Here is a 17,082-nt window from a genome sequence, read left to right as displayed (position 1 = left end):
GGACCATGATTAGGTGCAACACTCTCCTGTGTTTTCAGAGTCCAATATGTACAGTTCATAGTAAAGTGATTCCTGAGGTTTGCACATGAATTATGGTAATCAGGAATCCAATCTATTCAGTGCAATTTACAATTTACAGTGAGAAGACCAGTACAATCCAAGTGGTCCAGTTAGAATAAATGAAACCAGTGCGGTCGTTATGGAGATGAAACTCTGCAGTGCGTTTACTGTCCACTCAGGAGAATACTGTATGTGTGTGTGGAATGACTTCAACAATTATTTTGTGACTGGTGTCATCACTCTGCTGACCCCAGTGCATTTTACATGTCTCTTGACATAGAACCACATATATTTGGGCTCTATAAAGACTTACATTTTACAGAGCAATCATTCTCTCTCAACCATGCACACTTTATTTAAACATACTTCAATGAGCAAGTGAAGAGAAAGAGAGCAAGACATCTCAGTACACACAAACCAGGCAAAATATGCAGCGATGGAAAGAAAGCCAGAAAGAACGAACAAAGAGGGGCAGATGTTTTGTGTGTGTGTGTGTGTGTGTGTGTGTGTGTGTGTGTGTGTGTGTGTGTGTGTGTGTGTGTGTGTGTGTGTGTGTGTATGCGTGTGTGCTTTCCTATCCCAGCAGGACACCTCGGAAAAAAGGCCCAGTCTGAGTTTGTGTGGGCTCCCTGCCTGTGCCGGCCCACTGTCAGTCTGTGTGACCAGAGCAGGAGGACACTATCAGACTGTACAAATACTGTAAGGCAGCTGCAGCAGAGCAGGCATGCACACATGAACACACACACACACAAGCACATGCACACGCACACGCACACGTGCATAGACAGTAGACACACACACATACACACATACACACGCGCACACACTCACACACACAGACACACACACACACACAAACACACACACACACACACACAGAAGAGATTATGAGCATCTGTCACATGCTTACAGCAATGACGGCACATGGCCCTATGTACAAACATATATGCACTCATTTTAGACTGAAGACCAAATAGACACATGTTCAGTCAAACAATCACAGCAGGGCAGCAACCGGATGGCTTTACCTCCCAGGGATCCTACAATAGAGAGGGAGCATCAACTTGGACAAAATAAGGTCATATTTTATGAAGGCATATATTGGGGCCTTTGCATATATGAGCCTTTACATTCCACCCACAGCCATTCTTCATCCAAAGCTCATTTAGTGAGTGGAATCCCTGCATGATAAAGGAGACAGCTCTCCTCTTTAAATGGTCTATATGGTGCCTATGGCGTGAACACTACCCGAACTCACCACTACATTATTCTGACAAGTTTAATGGATTCCCAACAATTTCCCAAGTGCTCCTGGCTCCAAAACCAACAGTGCCCGCATATTGAATCTGAGCTGGGGCTCTGCTTCATTTAATTCCACAGGACACACTACCTTCGTTTCCCATGTTTTGACGCATACATTATTTAAGTGAAGCGTTGCCAAAGGTTTAAAAAATTACATCAATTGTCGAGTCATAAAAAATGGGCTGCGGACATCCCTTGGTAACACAGTGCAGACTTGTGAAGGGTGGAGGTCGGGGTGGGGGTGGGGAGTGTCTGGGGGCCTGGGCCTGCCACCCCCAGGATCAGGGTGTTCACACCATTCTTCACACTCATTGGAAACAGACACCAAAGTTGCTGACATAATCGCCCTCCGACTCAACATACATGCATGCATACGTGTGTGCGCATGTGAGAGTATGTTCGGGGGGATGCTGACAATGGGGAGTCTGTTATTTATTTCATTTCTGGTTGTGAGGTCTTGTTTTCGCACGGGTGTGATTCCCCAGGAGAGGGCATGAAAGGCCTGGCACAGTAAAGAGCAGGAATTTATTAATCTCGTTGGAGCTGCTGTCATGTTTCCTCGGCTTTGTTTGCGCTTTATCTTGACAACGGGGTCGATGTTGATGTGATTCAACAGGAGACCTCCTGAAGAGTGCATGGTTGGGGTTAGATGCACGGGTGGGTCTCCTCTGGGCTGGAACAAACAGAGGTTCAATATGGGCCAATCTCACTCTCCATCCATCCGTCTGAAATCCCCCCATCTTTTTATCACTCAGATCTAAATATCATGAAGCCATCTCTTCAAGCCTACAAACATGACCAGCAATTAAAGTCAATGCAGTCAAGATGTGAACTACCGTCTCCAGAAGGATCTGTTTTAAAACCCCTCATCTCTCCTGAAATGGAAGGAAAACAGTCCGCCGTTCAAAAAAACGTTTTCTCTTGCACCATGTCTCCATGGCGACATTAAAGATCTGGATGCCTGGCTGAAAAGAGTCTGGCACTAATACACCCCAAACGAGAGGAAGTGCAAGGTACTCTTAGACACACACCAAAAGACTCGCTTCAAAACGTCGGCATCTGATGTCTCTCATCCTGACAAGCCAGGAAATTACAGAGAGCATGCCTGTCCATAAGTTGTTATGCAGATCCTCTTGTCCAAGACATCCTCTGTGTGCCTCTTACACTTCTAACTCAAACCATACAGGCCTGGCGGAGAGCCAGACACACAAATCACTTAGGAGCAGTGGGTTACTACGAGTGCCCAGGCGCTCCATACCTAGAAGCATATCCAGAGACATAAACACTATCCAGAACGTGTTCAAACTGTTCCTCCATGGGGAGTCAATAGAGTAAATAGATAAATGACTAAAGGAGTACATTATTTAATGGGCCATCATGCATCATTTTATTGCAAAGGAAATGCTTTTTTGATTGTAAAACAAGGTGAAGTAAAAATGGTTCAATGGTTCAAAGCGGTCTCCTTGGATTCTATTTCTTGAAATATGGAACTGTATAAACTCTGATTAGTGTTGACAGCAACTTAGACAACACATCATCCCAAAATCTGAGTGTACACTTCAGTCCATGTGGTGTTTTTAGATATAAAGTCAATTGCTATTTTGTGACCGTCTGTAGTTTCAGGCAGGCTAATCAGATCTTTCACAATATTTGGCTGGAACACATCAAAAACATACCATCACTTCCAACCTCTACTATCTGGAAGCTGCTTTCAGTGAAGAGCGTGAAGAAGGCAGCATGCCTTGACTAGGATGACCAGCCCTGATGTACTGCTCCACCAAACCCAACACCCTACCCCCCTCCCCTCCCTGAACCGCCCCTTTATGGCAGTGAGTCATAATCACCACGGATTGGATCTGACTGACAAAAATATTAAAATTCAAAAGCATACCTCCAAAATTACAATGGGGGCACAATGTCAGCCATGCCAAAGAGCACTAACAGTGAAACTGGCCTCCAAATATTTTATTAATCTTGAATGGCCAGATGTTTGCAATAGAAAATGGTTGGTATGGCTATGCTTAATGGTGCAGGGGAACATTTCCTTTGGCATGTTAAGGTCCTGCAGGACTGATAAATTATTGTCTTCTGGTTCCTAATGGGAGAATAAATAAAGAGCCTGAATGACCAAGAAGTGTGTACAAAGACAGACAAAAACAAAACTGAGCTCCAGCAGGGAGATATACTGAGTGAAATATACCTTGTGATCCCAAGCGTAAGAATATGGCTGTGACCGCCACAAAGGCAGGGCTTTCTTTAGGGATGTGAGTTCTGAGCTTCACATGAACTCCAACTGACAACCCCACAACTTGTTCTTATGTCTCTTTGGGTCCAAGGAGGGCAATTCCAGCATTTCATTCAAATGAAAAACTATAATGATGCACATTCGTAGACATGTTTTTCGTGGTGTACTATTGTTAGCTGACCTACACTGAAGATCTATGCAATTAGATCCTTTCCAAAGAGTCAGTAATGTGAACAACTACAGAGATGCATATTACTACGGGTACATAACTCAGCATATCAGCAACCTGCTAATGTTGTTTATAGGAAAAACAACAGCGTGACTGGGACTCTTTAGAAATGTTATCACTATAAAGAAAAAGCCAGAAACAGGGGAAGAGAGAGGGAGCGATAAAGAGAGAGAGGGAAGGAGGGCTATGAAGTTTCCATGTGGGGGGGCGAGGGAACTAGAATGGGCTGGACAGACTGTTGAACAGACTGCTGCTAAAATCAGTGTCTGAACCACATGTGGCTCCATTGTTCTCACCGAATGTAAACCTTGTTGTTTTGTTTTGCCTAAAATCCTGACCATCCATTTATTGCTTTTGGCAATGGTGCTTCTCAGGTAAACACACAGACGATTACACACAAGAGCATGGGCCACAGTCCAGGCCAACGGTTGCATATTGTATTCCTCTTAACCCCCCCCCAACCCTCCCTCTCTCTCTCTCTCTCTCTCTCTCTCTCTCTCTCTCTCTCTCGCTCTCTCTCTCTCTCTCTCTCACTCGCTCTTTCTTACTCTCTACACAAATAGTGAAAAATGCCACCCAATTGGACACAGCATAAATATTTTGTAAAAAACAGGAAATTAAGTTGAACCAATTATGACCTAAGGCACCTTCTAAAAAGCATTCTAAAACCGAAGGCATTGTTTGAAAACAACCTCTTAAAACCTGAGGGCTTACTGTAAAACTTGACAGAATGTTCACGAAAAACCTTTATTTCCCAGCCACTGTAGTAGATAAAAACATGAAATAAAAACCATTTGAGAGCTTAAACATTTGGCTTTAACTTGAAATAACTGCCTTTGCCCTAATGTTTATTAACATTTAAAACAAATCAGTGGCAGTGTAAAACACAGTGGCACTGTAATAAAAGTTCATAATCAAATCATCATCTACTGTAAGTGAAGATGGCAACAGATGTGCTTGCCAAAGGACTTGATGTGTAGAGCTTTGCTGCACTGTCTGAAGCTATGATAACATAACATCAGTGCCACTCCTCGGCAGCGCACACTGCCTGTCCATCCTTCTCTTCTGAGTTTCCCACAGTCATGCTCAGATGATTGTTGCCAACTTAGCAGCTTTGTTGCTAGATTTAGCAACTTTTCAGGCTACCTTGGCAAAAATGTTTAAAAAGCACCTAGCAACAAATTTAGCTAATTTTAGCAACTTTTGAAAAGTGACTCAAAAGCTAAGATGTACACATTTACCCTCTAAATGACACAAACATGTTCTCTGTCACACTTTCATTCACAACACACGGCCTGTCTGCCTGAAAGTGCATTGTGAGTGACACCAGGAGTAGTGCAGCAGCAATAGCACGCGTTCGACAAGACAAACTTATTTTTTTTGTCAAATCATTAAAACACATTCAGTCCAGAGAACATTTTTTGGTTAGTCACCAAAAAACCAGATGAATTTAGAATTTCCTCCACAAAGTAGCATTAACAATCAGATAAGGGCTAAGCCTTAGATAATTGCTAGTGCACTCAAAGGCAGATGAAAATGAATCTACTTGAAAAACATTTAATTTAAAGACATATTTATTTCTCTGGTGGTTTGTTAGCTACACTTACTTGATATGTCTGAATAGTTCAACAACCACAAATATAAGATCATAAAAAAATCTGTTGACTCCATATTACTTTTACAAATAAAAATATGTATAATATTATAATCAAACAAATCTAAACTAACAAACACTAGACTAGATGATACCGCATAGCAGTGTATGATATGACTGCTGCATGAGAGAGAGAGAATCAGCATGGATGGATTATGAAATCAAGGGCACCTAGGCACGAAAGCCTCCTGGGCCCTCCAGTACCCAGGCATGCGGCAGCGCAACCACCCTGTGTTTACATGACTTATTTAATACCTGTAGATTGCCCACAGGAGACAGCCGTCACATCATAATCTGGCTCTGAAATTGAATCTTCTAATTCATTGTTGTTCTCATCCTCAAAGTAACTGATGTACTCTGCATCAATGTCACTCCCCTCAAACAGGTCATCAGCCATTGTCACTGTCTGAAGCTCGACTTTAGAAACTGTTTTTGTGGTCCACATGGAGGCTAAGAGGCTATAAAAGTAAAAAAAAATATATATATGTTTAAATGCATTTCTCCCTCCCCACCTGTATTTCAGCAAGTCAAGATGCATTTCATTGGCCACGGGCCTTGAAAACGATGACATCGTCTAAGGCCTGGTACAGACTGCCAGCCCAAATTTCCAAATTGTATCCAGATTGATTTTTTTATTTGTGGACAAGACACCACATTTGGAGGTGACAGGAGAGCTGGAATTCATGCTGCTGTTAGCGGAGTGCCAAAGACCTTACAAATAATTTGTCTGCTGGCACTTTGGGGGAGGCTTCTGTACAGGCGAAGCTGGAAGGAACCTACCCTAGTTACTGGCTTCAATTCAATGACATTTTATTTATACGGCGCCAAAACAATGAAATTGTCTTAAGGCGCTTCACAGAGTCCAGTGCCTGAACCCCCCTTAGAGCACAACACCTACATTGTTACCGTAGAAGCCCATGCAGATAGGGTGGTGATGTCTGCACTCGCGAATCCGGTCTGATCACTTGCAAATAACAGCGTGAACAGTCATCTCAAAAGATCTGATTTGAAAAAACAAACACGATTTGCCTGCAGTCTGAACACAGCCTAAAGCGTGCTCACGTCGCACCAGGCTCTAAAGAGAGAAGCACGCAAATGCCTGATCTTAATGGCTTTTAATAACTTAGCTGCCAAACATAGCAATGAAGCTAATGACTCACTTCAGCAGTGTTTTTGTTTTTTTTCTTGGTTGTGGTGGGGGTCATGCGGTTAGATGGGGTGGATTAACCTCACACTCATTCTAAGACAGGATATTCTTCCCAAGCTGTTTACCCAAACCTTCACATAACCATGTGCGCACAAGCAGAGAGAAGCTATCAGACAGAATGAGTAAGATGAGTAATCCCATGCGTATGCAATCTGTGGGCACACTGTGAGGTCAGTGGAGTAGTCACCGCCTGGAGGAGTGGGTTCAAAGCCACACGTCACAGGAGAACGTGGAGAAAGTGAAGGGAAAGTGCTTACTGTCTGGAGCATGAGGTGGGACTGAGTAACTGACTGACTTACAAGTCCAGTCACATCCTCTCTGGCAATGACGCAGGTCTAACAGCGTCACTGCAATATGGATTGTTATTTGAATTAGGTACCCAATATGTCTCATTCCAGACGGAATTAGGCTTGCATTTTACAATTACCAACCAACTGTTGAGAGACTCAACATTTGTGAAAAAACAAAACATAGCATATGCTTCTGAGAAACAAATGAAATTCTGGCTGATCAGTGCATTCATTACAAACAGAAACTCATTAGGTACACAGTGCATACACGTCCATTCAACACGATCATCTACTGCAGTGGGTACATTTTTTGTCTGCAGTGCAACTGATATGCTCAGCACATTTTTGCCAGTTGATGCCAGCCTCATGTCAGGTTTTCATTTCAAGTATTCTCACTGTAGCTGTGGGAAAGCTGTCACAAACAAAAGCTGTCTGGTTTCTTACGAAACAAGCTGCTTGGCTGAACAAACACAATCTATACCTTAGCAAGTAGCAACAGGTGCAGGAGAGAGTGACACCACACCTCAGACCCCCCCCCCCCCCATCATGGCTTCGGAGGCACCTTGTGTTCCTTGTATTGATTCAGCCCAGATTGGAACAGTAATGGGAATTCAAACTACGTAAGAGTAGTTTCAGCCATTAGCATCTGTGTAGAAAACACTGCCATGGTGGGACTGTAGCCTGGCACAAGGTAATGACCAAGAACAGAGTTTATGTCTGAGCAAACACTCAAATGACCTTAGTCTGACCGGCCTTTTTCAGGTAATCACTGCTGGGACCGTCAGAGGGGACACTGAACACGTGTGTGTTGTGTTGTAAACCACCCTGGAATCTAATGAACCATAAATTGGGAAACTTTAGAGCTACACAAAATATGCACAGACAATAAAATAGTGCACACCCACCGTTTTTTTATGCAGGCAAAATTTTACAGACCTGTAGCACATGTGCTTGCAGAACTATGCAGGGATAAACTCTGAATTGAGTTTAACTGTCATTTTTTAAAACGATGGGGAATGACACAAACTCCTTTGTAAGTAAATAAAAGGTGCAGTGCAGCACTTTTAAACATCCTCTGAGGGTCCACCCCAGTGTGACGTGGGACTCAGAGATTTGGTTTGGACATTTATTGCATTACTTTGCCAACCGTGTAGAATTTTAGAAGATATCCTGCAGTGACTTTCCTGAACTAATCTTTCTCATTACACCTCATAAATTGAGTCTTACCTCAGGCACTCTATGGATATGTATAGTTATCATTTTCAATGATGTGAAGTCAATGTTCCACTCTTCCCTCGTTTCTCTTTTTAGGTTTCTCTTTCCCACGATATTTGTTGAGTTGCACTGGAATAAGGCCCATAGGACTGTTAAATGAGGCTTATATGATAGCTGTTGAATATGGCAATGTCGAATATTTTGATATTATATAATTATGATGATCTTGTCTCTTTTCCTAAGTCATTAAACTTCACATGGCACCAAGCCATATCCTAAGCTGAACTCAATGAGAAAAGGCAGAGTTGAGATCTTATCATGGTCTCTTCAAAGGCATTTGAGTATTTCCAATTAAAATTTGAATTAAAATTGCTCATGTATGACAAATGACTGTACAAAGGTAATTTGATATGTCACATTTATTTAGCCAATTTCAGGAATGTTGCCTCACCAAAAAATGTTATGTCTTTGACTGAGCCAAAACGTTTGTTTACCTATTGATGAAAAAGGATTAGTAAAAGAACTGACTAACTAGTGTCTTCAGACGAAATGCCATGATAAAGAAAACTTGTCATGTTGGTATTTGATTATCTTTCACTGATAAATTGTCACTTATTTCACAGACCAAGAAATATACCACAAATCCCTTACTACACAATGCGAGACTAAAATGAACTTCCTTTTACTGGTATTGTCCTCCAGTTAATACATGGATATTCCAAAATATGAACTGCAAAAATACTGAAGGGTGTTTGGACAAGTTAATCACACCCAATAGACACAAGGTTCCATGCTCAAGTACACTCTAAGGGAATGTGCTAGAAAGCTCCAGCACCTGCCCGCAGAACAGTTCATTATTTAGCTATCCCGCTTTGTGTGGCTGGGGCCTGGGGGTGGTGAGCAGACTATGGAGGGATTAGTCCAATGTGTGAAAGAGGCGCTGTAACAGGAGGATGTCCATCTCTGCCCAACATAAACACAATACTCAAGTGGGAAAATGCTCGTTGCCAACACAGTTGTAAGTTTTGCTGGGAATTAAAGTCTCCAAAAATAGTGAAGGGAGATCTTCAAAGATGAGAATCACAGCAGATGAACCTTTTTTTCTGCCGTGGTTTAATTAGTAGCAGACAGCAGGATACGCCTGTGGTTTAACGATTGGTAAGGGAGTGGGATGTGAACTTGGACAAGGCACAAGTATCATGGAGGAGTTCTACCACCACAAAATCAAAATTAACGCCCCAACCTACTTTCTCACCAAAATCAACAAGTTCAGACCTGAGACAATCCCAATACTCTAGTCTAGTACGTGTTGGGGAGGATCAAGACACGATGTAATCTTGCATTTTTCAGTCAACCACTGATCATTTTGTAAAATGTGGAGTAATGAGCTTCAGACAGCATTCCTGTCCATGCCTCCTCTTTTTATCTCCAGCCGGGGAGGAGAGGCCAGACGCTGGCATGGAGCTCCCTGGGTGAGTGAGTGAGGAGAGGCATTAGGGTTGACTCATCAAGGGGAAGGGTGGGGGTTGATAGTCAGGAGGCTGTTGCCCCTGGCGATAGTGAGGCTGAGTGGGATGGACCGCTTATCTCAAATAAATGATGTGAGAGCACAGCCAAACGCGCCTGCAAATCCTCCATGTCAAGTGTCTCTTTGAATGCGTCAGGGCAACTAAGAGAGCTGACAGCAATACTGGAGATAGAAAACCAATACAACCTACCAAATAATACAGTTTTCCTAATCTAAGAATATTTCTATGAATAGAAAATGTAAGAGATCAAACTGTGCAAGCTCCAATTGCTCAAAACTGGTGAGTACCATTTAAAACCATATTACTAAAAACACCAATAAATAAAAATAAATAAATAAAACATCCACTCCACAGAAGACTCAGAAATGACATAAATGGTGAATAAATCATTGCATTTATGTTGTTTCACTGCCAATTAGTCCAGTCTTTATGGCTCTTCGCACTATTGGACTTTGCTTAAGGTGAGATTCAGTATAAGTTCTGACCACAATTAAGTTATACTCTAAAAGTAAGAACAAATGTTAATTCACTACACACTGTGCCTTGCACTGACTTTTACAACACTTGCAAAACAGCCAAACACAACACTATTATTATTGTTAGATGGAGTCTGTGACTGTGCTGGCATGCAAGGTGGAGGCATTTTTCACATCTATCAGCCAGATCTTTTCAATGTGCCTATTACAGAAATCATCTGCCTGTAGAAGATCATTCTGGTAACCACCTCCCCATTTGATTTGGGCCATGCAAGTCAGTGGGGAAATGCTTTTTGACATCACTCCATGGTGTTGACTAAAATACTGGCTTTGCTGGTTGTGTTTGCAGGCAGTCGATGCACGCACCGAGGCTGACGACGTTAACCTCATGGGGTGTGTAAACACCTCACGTTTCTTCTGCCTTAAATGCTCCATATGAGGTTGATGCCCTTGTCCTCCAGTGGACACCCATTAACTTTACAAAGCTCAGTAAGCTGTGAAGAAGATAGTACTAAAGCCATTGTAATAAATACCATTTGGGTGAGCGCTTCACTCAAAAAAGTTTCCAACTAAAGTGTGAACTCCCAACCAGAGTGACTATTGTGTTCACTTCAAACAGATGGGAGGCAGTCCAGTCAGACCAGCCAACACAAGAGAATGACAGTCTCCAGTTTATGGAACCCAGCCTTCACTCACTCTCTGGACCTGGACAATCCACTACACCCATAACTATGGAATACACCCTCAGTCCTGGTAAAATCCAGCATTTTCAGTAACATACATCGAGCAGTTGCCTAATGATAAGGTCTTGAGTAATCCAAAACATCTGGATGCCATGTCAGCAAAGGATATTAATCACAGACAATTGCCTAATATTTCCGGCCAACTCATAAAGAGTGACACACAAGTCCCTGAAGTGTTTTTCTGTTACTGTAAAATGATCTGCTCCCAACTGAATTATTTGAATTGGATTCTTCCAATTTGGATGTTTGGAATTTAGAGTGACTTTGGCTAAATTATTGGTTGAGAAAAACACAAAACATGAAGTATGAATGCTCACTAATCTTCATGTGTTTGGCCCTGTCCACAGAGATTTCTTCCTTCCCTAGACTGAGCCAAAAGCTTTCAACAGTATTAAGGCCCTGATTAATTTGGTTTGGGTGTCCCAGTGAAACTCCATATTTCTGTCACAGTTTTTATGAGTTCATGACTATAGATCTGTCTTTATCACTCCATTCCTCATGGGCCCATTAAAGCTTGGATATTGTTAATTCTAAGTTTTTAAAATGTGCTCTGGTTTTGAGCTCCCCGCTGAAGGATATCTCAAGGAATACAAAACAGAAACAAATAAAACTGCAGGCATAGCTGTGTGGTGCTACAAACCACCTGATCCACAGAAGAAGAAAAAAAATGTCTTACTAACAGTGAAACCTGACATCTTCTTTTACTGCAATGCATTTATCGATTCATCATGCTGTGCTTCCTCTCTGCATACTGGAACAGTCTTATGTAATATTGCTTTTGCAATGAAGTAGAGACTCAAATGTCCCAATGCTCTCAGCCAAGGCAGCAAACAATACATCTGGTGCAGAATACAAAGAAACTCAACCCTGTCATGCCTTTGGGCTCCCAGACTGAAAGAAATGACAAGATAGCCTCAAGAACACTTTTGGCTGATGGAAATCTGAAACAAGTGTCATATAAGTGAATCATACAAGACCAATTTTAGAAGAAAGGCCTGATGTTTTCTCTTAAGACAAAAAAAAATGCACTGCCAATACCACCATCAACCTTGAAACAATTTCAGACAATGGTGACTACCAGGGAAGTGCTGACGCACTGTTGTTCGAGCAAGGCTTAAATTCTACTGTAAGAGACCTTCCCTTATTCCCAGAAGATTTGGAACATGGCCGAGCTTTGAGAAATGGAATGACAGCCTTTTGCTGGATGGAAACTCCCAGAATCCCTTTCAAGGCACTCCAGTGGACAACAAGCTGTCAGGGGTTAGGTTGATGAGGACATATCTTTGGCTTTTGAGCCTTAACATTTGTTTATGCTTAACTAGAAAATGAACATGCTGTTGCCGGAGATAAATAAGACTTGAGCGAGTGAATGACCAGCACGCGCAAAGTCATGGCTGCTCTCCCACCTCAATGGTGTCGTATGGAGCCAGTGAGAAATGCCAGTGATATCCGCTGTGCTGTTGATGATCTGCCCTTTAGTCCCATTTCAGTAAACTGCTTTATCCTGGAATGTTCCGGCTTCAGAGAAGCAGGGAGGAGGGACAGAGGGGGGGCAGGAGAGAACACAACAAACTTACAAGCTTGAGACCACCAGAAATATTTGGAGCAAAAACAAAGCAACAATTACAAATGTTACATACCAATTATGGGAGATGGCTGCAGTGCAGTTACTCAGGACATGGTGTAGCCTTCCTCTTATTCTTAAAGCAAGTCTACGGAGTCCCAGGTTTCAGTCTCAACTAGAGTGTGCACCATTGTCTCTTACCTATTTGAGTTTCATGATGGAAAATAGGCAACTGCTGACAACTCTTCTAAAAATGTAATCATTTAATTTTCATTAAGATGATAGGCAATTTGAAAGATAGTGACACTGAACTCCAATAAAACATAATAGCATACAATGAATCATCTGGTCTTAAATAGTCTCCCACTCCACTCCCCATTAGGGTAAAGACCCCAGCTTCAAAAGTTCAGCTTCACCACAAGCAAAAGGAGCCAGCACTAACACACATTTAGTATTGTCAATGAAGGACAGACACGGTCATTTCAAGGCCAATGGTTCTGTACTAAATCTGCCAGTTCACCTAACATTCCATCTCTGGTCAAAAGGAAGGATATGCAGCTTCAAAAGCTCTCGGACCAGTTCAGTCCAGATTCAGAGAACTGAAAGGATGGACTCAAACCAAAGACAACACAACCTGATTTAGCATCCTTTAATAGTTTGATCCGCTGTTGATATGAGATTGGCTGGCGATCAGTCCCAACAAGGCTGACCTGCCGCCACTGACCCAGTCAAGGCTTACATGGTGTGAGGAGCTGGACCCAGACACAGTGAATCAAATCTGCTGTCTGTCCAGCAGATATGATGACATCAGATGTATGGATGACTTATGTTGGAGAGACACCCTGGCTGGTTTGATCTGTAAGACCCATGCAGCCACTCGTTGCTCAGTGGGCCTTATTCCTTTTCCAACTCGAATCAAAGCGGGGCCATTCTGTGTTAGTAATATATCACTGTGTGGCCAATGATGACAGGTCTGCCACCTGAGACCAAACTTACAGATTTCTCTACGCATGCATGGCTGGCTTTTGTGGAGAGGTCGTTCAAGTCTGTGGAACAAACCTCCCCGGGCGGCTTTATAGCAGTTTAGTTTGGCAAGAGCTTCAAAGACGCTCATTTTGACACACATGCAGCTACAGACGACGTACACTGTGACTCGTGTCAACTTGCAGGTGGACTAAGGTGCACCCTGCAAAAGGTAAGTGTGTCCCTGTTCTCTTTAGCATAAACAATGTCAGAACAGACCGAGAGCCCAAGCCATCACCATAGCCCATGCTAATCATTTAAACATCCTGTTGCATGGATGCAAAGCCCAGCACTGTAACCTGCTGTCACTGTGAGCTTAGGTGAACGCTCTGATGTGACTCTGTCTGGGGCTGCTTTGTCCTGTGGCTATGAAACAGGATTAAAGTGCCAACTTGTTAATCCCTAACCTTAGACAAAAACAGCACACTTTTACCTATTTGACAGAGTTTTGGGACACAATGCTTCTAGCCTCATTCTTGAACTTGCAAGGAGACATGGAGAGACTGGGGGGGGGGGGTCCTCTGGTCATGTCTGAGCAGCGTCTGATCAAAGAATGGAGGGTTTGAACCTCTCTCGTAACACATGTTGGCCTCTCAGAACAAGGGCAACTGAGGTGATAGGTGATCCACAGGCTAGTATGTTTGCTTTTGGAAACCAAAATGTCATCCATATGGTTACATTCCATACAACTCATTTCTTTGAAATTTAGATTAGATATTTGGAAACACCTGTTAGATGTGATCATTATTTGGTCATGTATTTGTTGTGCTAGATTGGCTTTTTGGGTTTAGAAAATGTGTCTCGGACACAGAAAATGGGTTACTGGCTCAGTGAGTGGTTACTCATTAAGTATCATGGGAGTCCTGAATGAGCTCTGAACCACACCGAAGTGACCTTAAAACCACAAATTTTTACATTAACAAATCATGTCTGTCAAAGTGCAATTGCACTGTGCACAGTGCTGTATTAACAACTGGTTAGACACCACAAAGTACACAAAAACTATCCCCATTTTTAAAGTTTGCTGCACTTCCACATCTTTTGACTTGCTCCTAACAAGATAGGTGGTTCTCTAAAATTAACCGGGTTTAGTAAACTTCTGCTTACAAGTATGATTGAAATGATTTCCTACCTGTAACAAGTTGTTACTTCCCCCGTTGTTTTTTTACAAGGGTATTTTGTTGTAGCAATTTTGTTTTCTGAGCAGGTCTCTCTGAGGAAAAATACAGAGATACTGTTACTTTGACAATTATCAGGGTCTTTAATTTCATACCTAAACCTCCCAACATTCTGAAAATTGGCGTAACGTTATCTATCTCTCGGATTTTGATTACAATAATACAATCGGGAGGGCACTTGCTTATAAAAGAATGAAGAATTTTCAGCTTCCCCTACCTGTCGGTGTCATCTTGATCCTCTCGAAAACTCCAAAGTAAGCCGCGTGAGAAAAACGATAAGACCACAACGACTCTGAGAGTTTGTCCGCTGCCCATGTACTTCATTTCCAACCACGGTATCTTTAACGCATCTAGTTAACACCTGTAACGGCGTAGGGAACGGAGGAGAGGACTTAAGACGGTACCCTAAAGTTAAAGGATATTTGATTGGCTGCCTCCCGCGAGGCCACACGTCTCGACTCCACCGTGTTGGAGTGATCCATCCAGCCCCTCCCCCGCGGCACCGTCGGTTTCGGTGCTAAAATGCTTTTACATCAGAGTGATTCACCATAAAATGCAAGAGAAGGGTGCTTAGCGGCTATGCATTTATAGCCATCGTCTGGACATATTTCTGTAACTAATTTGTCATTTCGGTTTTAGCCTTTCACTTTCCTTCTCCAACGATTTAAACTTAGATTCATCAGTATTCTAAGTATTGTTGGCACTGCTGAAAAAACAATGTGCAGTTGTGTGAGAAAAAATATGTCAGGTGTCTTGTCTTCCAAAACAATGTCATGAACTCAAACTTACAAACATTCACACACTCAAATTCACGGAGGCACATACAGACACTCACACAGAGCACGGGAGATTTGAGCTTCTCCAGAATCACCATTGTTAACTCTCAAGCCTTGACCTGCATGCCAATAGTTATTCAGCCCTTTGCCCCTTAGGTCAGCATTGCCTGAGAAAGTGCTAGAACAGAAGGTATCTTGGGGTTGCATTTGGTCGTGATGGCAGATTCCTACTTCTGAGGAACAACTTACTGTTGGAATCTAAATATATGTAGGTAATAATCTTTATAAGAAATAGCATTGGACTAAAGTAGCAGTATATATGCTGGTCTGTCTCTAAGGTCAAAAAGACGACAAAAGTAAAAGCATAGGCTACACGGAGCAGCGAAGTGTTGGTGGTCTTGACACAACTGGGCAGACCAGCCTACAGGTAAAATTATATGAAGTTCGGACAGGTTACACCACAGAGGATACCTGAAAATGTCAGGGCTGAGATTGATTGAGAATTTCAGATTCAGGCAAAAAGCACCAGCCAGACAAGATGACATGGTGTTAACGGACAATGACGCGAAAACAGCTATAGTTTCGTTGCAGTCCAATATGAGAGCAATGCAAAGAAGATTGAATCAACTCTATTAGAAAAAACATAGAGCTTGAAGGAAAAGGTGATTCCTTTAATGAAAAAAGCACTCAGACTCCAACGTTAGAAGAATCCCTTTATTAACGCTTGATTTCTAAAGTAATTCCTTGAATTATTTCCTTGACTCTATACTGTCACCTTGTGGTCGTGTGTCCAACAGACCTAATTAAATCAAGCTTTTGGGGAACATAATGTTAAATCTTTGGCGGAAAGGGTTGGAGTAGAATCCTATTTGGCATGTTTCCTTGCCAAAAAATATTGTCCAGAGAATAAAATAATCTTCATTCTGTGCAATAAATTCTAGTATTCAGTATCTGTGATGAATCAACAATGTCATAAAGGCTTGTGCTTTAAACCAGTACCATTGGCACTGAATTCCCTATGTATTGCTGTTACACCACAATTTTGTCAACAAGACTAAAGAAAGTCTCATCAAACTCTATCAAGGCCCTGGAATCCCTCTTTTCTTTCTCAGGCAAGCACCACTATGATGGAAACACCAGGAGTCCAGTCCTGCCTCTGGCCAAAGCTTCATTACTGTCCAAAGCAATATCTGTATGCTTCAGTCATGAGTTTCTGTGGATCCTGGGCATGTGTAGCCTGGTTACTGTGGATTCCTTGTGTGTTCTCTTATCTCTTGATGTCTCAATTGTCTTTTTATTTTCTTGTTCATGTCAATAAGCTGCTTCATTGTTATATATTCCATTAACCCACAAATCTGTAACTCTGAGAAGCCCTTTGACTCTCTATGTGAGGATTATTTATGAATGACCCATCTCTTGTGTGTAACTCTCCCACTGGTACGTGGAGGAGTGGGTTATGGACATAGAATCCACCGTTGTTATGGTCATTCCAGTACATGCATGTAATATACTGTATATACCGTGCCATTATTTTAAAACATTACTGCATTTCTGAAGGGCTTATCTGGTGAGACATCAGTCGGTACTAAAT

At 42.2% G+C, this 17,082-nt stretch overlaps 1 protein-coding gene across 1 annotated transcript in view; it reads right to left on the bottom strand.

Moving 5' to 3' along the window:
* Positions 1 to 15,240, bottom strand: part of ccbe1 (collagen and calcium binding EGF domains 1) — a 38,830-nt gene extending 23,590 nt beyond the window's left edge. Inside the window, exons 1-2 of the mRNA XM_012840276.3 lie at positions 14,933 to 15,240; positions 14,670 to 14,750 (exon numbers count right to left, since the gene is read on the bottom strand). Coding sequence (XP_012695730.1) covers positions 14,670 to 14,750; positions 14,933 to 15,039 — 188 coding nt within the window. The 5' untranslated portion in view covers positions 15,040 to 15,240. The remainder of the gene's footprint in view (positions 1 to 14,669; positions 14,751 to 14,932) is intronic.
* Positions 15,241 to 17,082: the final 1,842 nt, after the last annotated feature.

This window comes from Clupea harengus, chromosome 12 (genome assembly GCF_900700415.2).
Source record: "Clupea harengus chromosome 12, Ch_v2.0.2, whole genome shotgun sequence".
NCBI lineage: Eukaryota > Metazoa > Chordata > Actinopteri > Clupeiformes > Clupeidae > Clupea > Clupea harengus.
The sequence above is the reverse complement of the archived record's forward strand: the minus strand, read 5'-3'. Positions and strand labels throughout refer to the sequence as shown.